General features: G+C 54.0%; 1 protein-coding gene across 1 annotated transcript in view; it reads right to left on the bottom strand.

The window, feature by feature from the left end:
- Nucleotides 1-1,174, bottom strand: part of TRPV3 (transient receptor potential cation channel, subfamily V, member 3) — a 53,092-nt gene that overhangs the window by 41,635 nt on the left and 10,283 nt on the right. Inside the window, exon 2 of the mRNA XM_011947510.1 lies at nt 387-491. Coding sequence (XP_011802900.1) covers nt 387-491 — 105 coding nt within the window. The remainder of the gene's footprint in view (nt 1-386; nt 492-1,174) is intronic.

The following is a 1,174-nucleotide window of genomic DNA, read 5'->3' as shown; positions in this document are numbered from 1 at the left end:
TCCATCTCAAAAAAAAAAAGACCAGCCTGGCCAACATGGTGAAACTAAACTGTCTCTACTAAATCGTCTCTACTAAAAATACAAAAACTAGCCAGGTGTGGGGGCATGTGCCTGTAATCCCAGTTACCTGGGAGACTGAGGCAGGAGAATCACTTAAACCCGGGAGGTGGAGGCTGCAGTGAGCTGAGATTGGGCCACTGCACTGCAGCCTGGGCAACAGAGCAACACTCTGTCTCAAATAAGTAAATAATAATAAAGTTTTATAATAGACAGTGGTAGCATGCCACAGCCAGGCCTGGCCCCGTGACCCAGGGCAAGTCACTGGCCACATTCTGGAGCTGAGGGCTGGGCCCAGGGCGGGGGCTTGGGCTGCGGCCCATACTCACCACTGCCGGATGTTGGAATCCATGGGCTTGGAGAAGACAGGGGGAGAGGTCTTGGCAACCGCAGGGTTGGGCTCAAACCCTTCAATCTCCAGGAAGAAGTGGGCACTGAGGGAACATGGAGGAAGTTCATCAGGGCCGAGCCAGGCAGAGCCTGTCTGCCTGTGTCCTGCCTCCCGGCCACAGAGGGTGCCCCCATGCTGAGCACACACCCTGGCCAGCTCTGAGCCCAAATGGCCTTGCCCAGCCCTCCTGAGAGCCCTTGGAGATGGTCACTGTCATTATCACCTACATTTCACAGATGGTCTCCAGGGAGCTGCCGGTCAAGTGTGAACAACCGAAGAAAAGGACTGAGGCGAGCCTGGTTGATGTAGGGGTTTATTTTGCCAAGGTTGAGGACCCACCCAGGAAAAAGACACACAAGCCCCAGCAGGATCTGTGGCCCACCCTTTCTCCTCTGAACAGGAGGAGATGGACAGATGATATATGGATGGATGGATGATGGGCCTCAATATTTAAAGGCAAAAAGTGGGCAGGAGAGGAAGGAGGAAAGAAAAAAACAAAAAAGAGGGAGCAGGCCAGGTGCAGGGGCTATAATCCCAGCACCTTGGGAGGCTGAGGCGGGCGGATCACCTGTGGTCAGGAGTTGGAGACCAGCCTGGCCAACATGGTGAAACCCCGTTTCTACTTATAAAGAAAAAAAAGTAGCCAGGTATGGTGGCACACACCTGTAATCCCAGCTACTCTGGAGGCTGAGACAGGAGAATCGCTTGCACCCGGGAGGCGTAGGT

This window comes from Colobus angolensis, unplaced genomic scaffold (assembly GCF_000951035.1).
Source record: "Colobus angolensis palliatus isolate OR3802 unplaced genomic scaffold, Cang.pa_1.0 Scaffold267, whole genome shotgun sequence".
NCBI lineage: Eukaryota > Metazoa > Chordata > Mammalia > Primates > Cercopithecidae > Colobus > Colobus angolensis.
The sequence above is the reverse complement of the archived record's forward strand: the minus strand, read 5'-3'. Positions and strand labels throughout refer to the sequence as shown.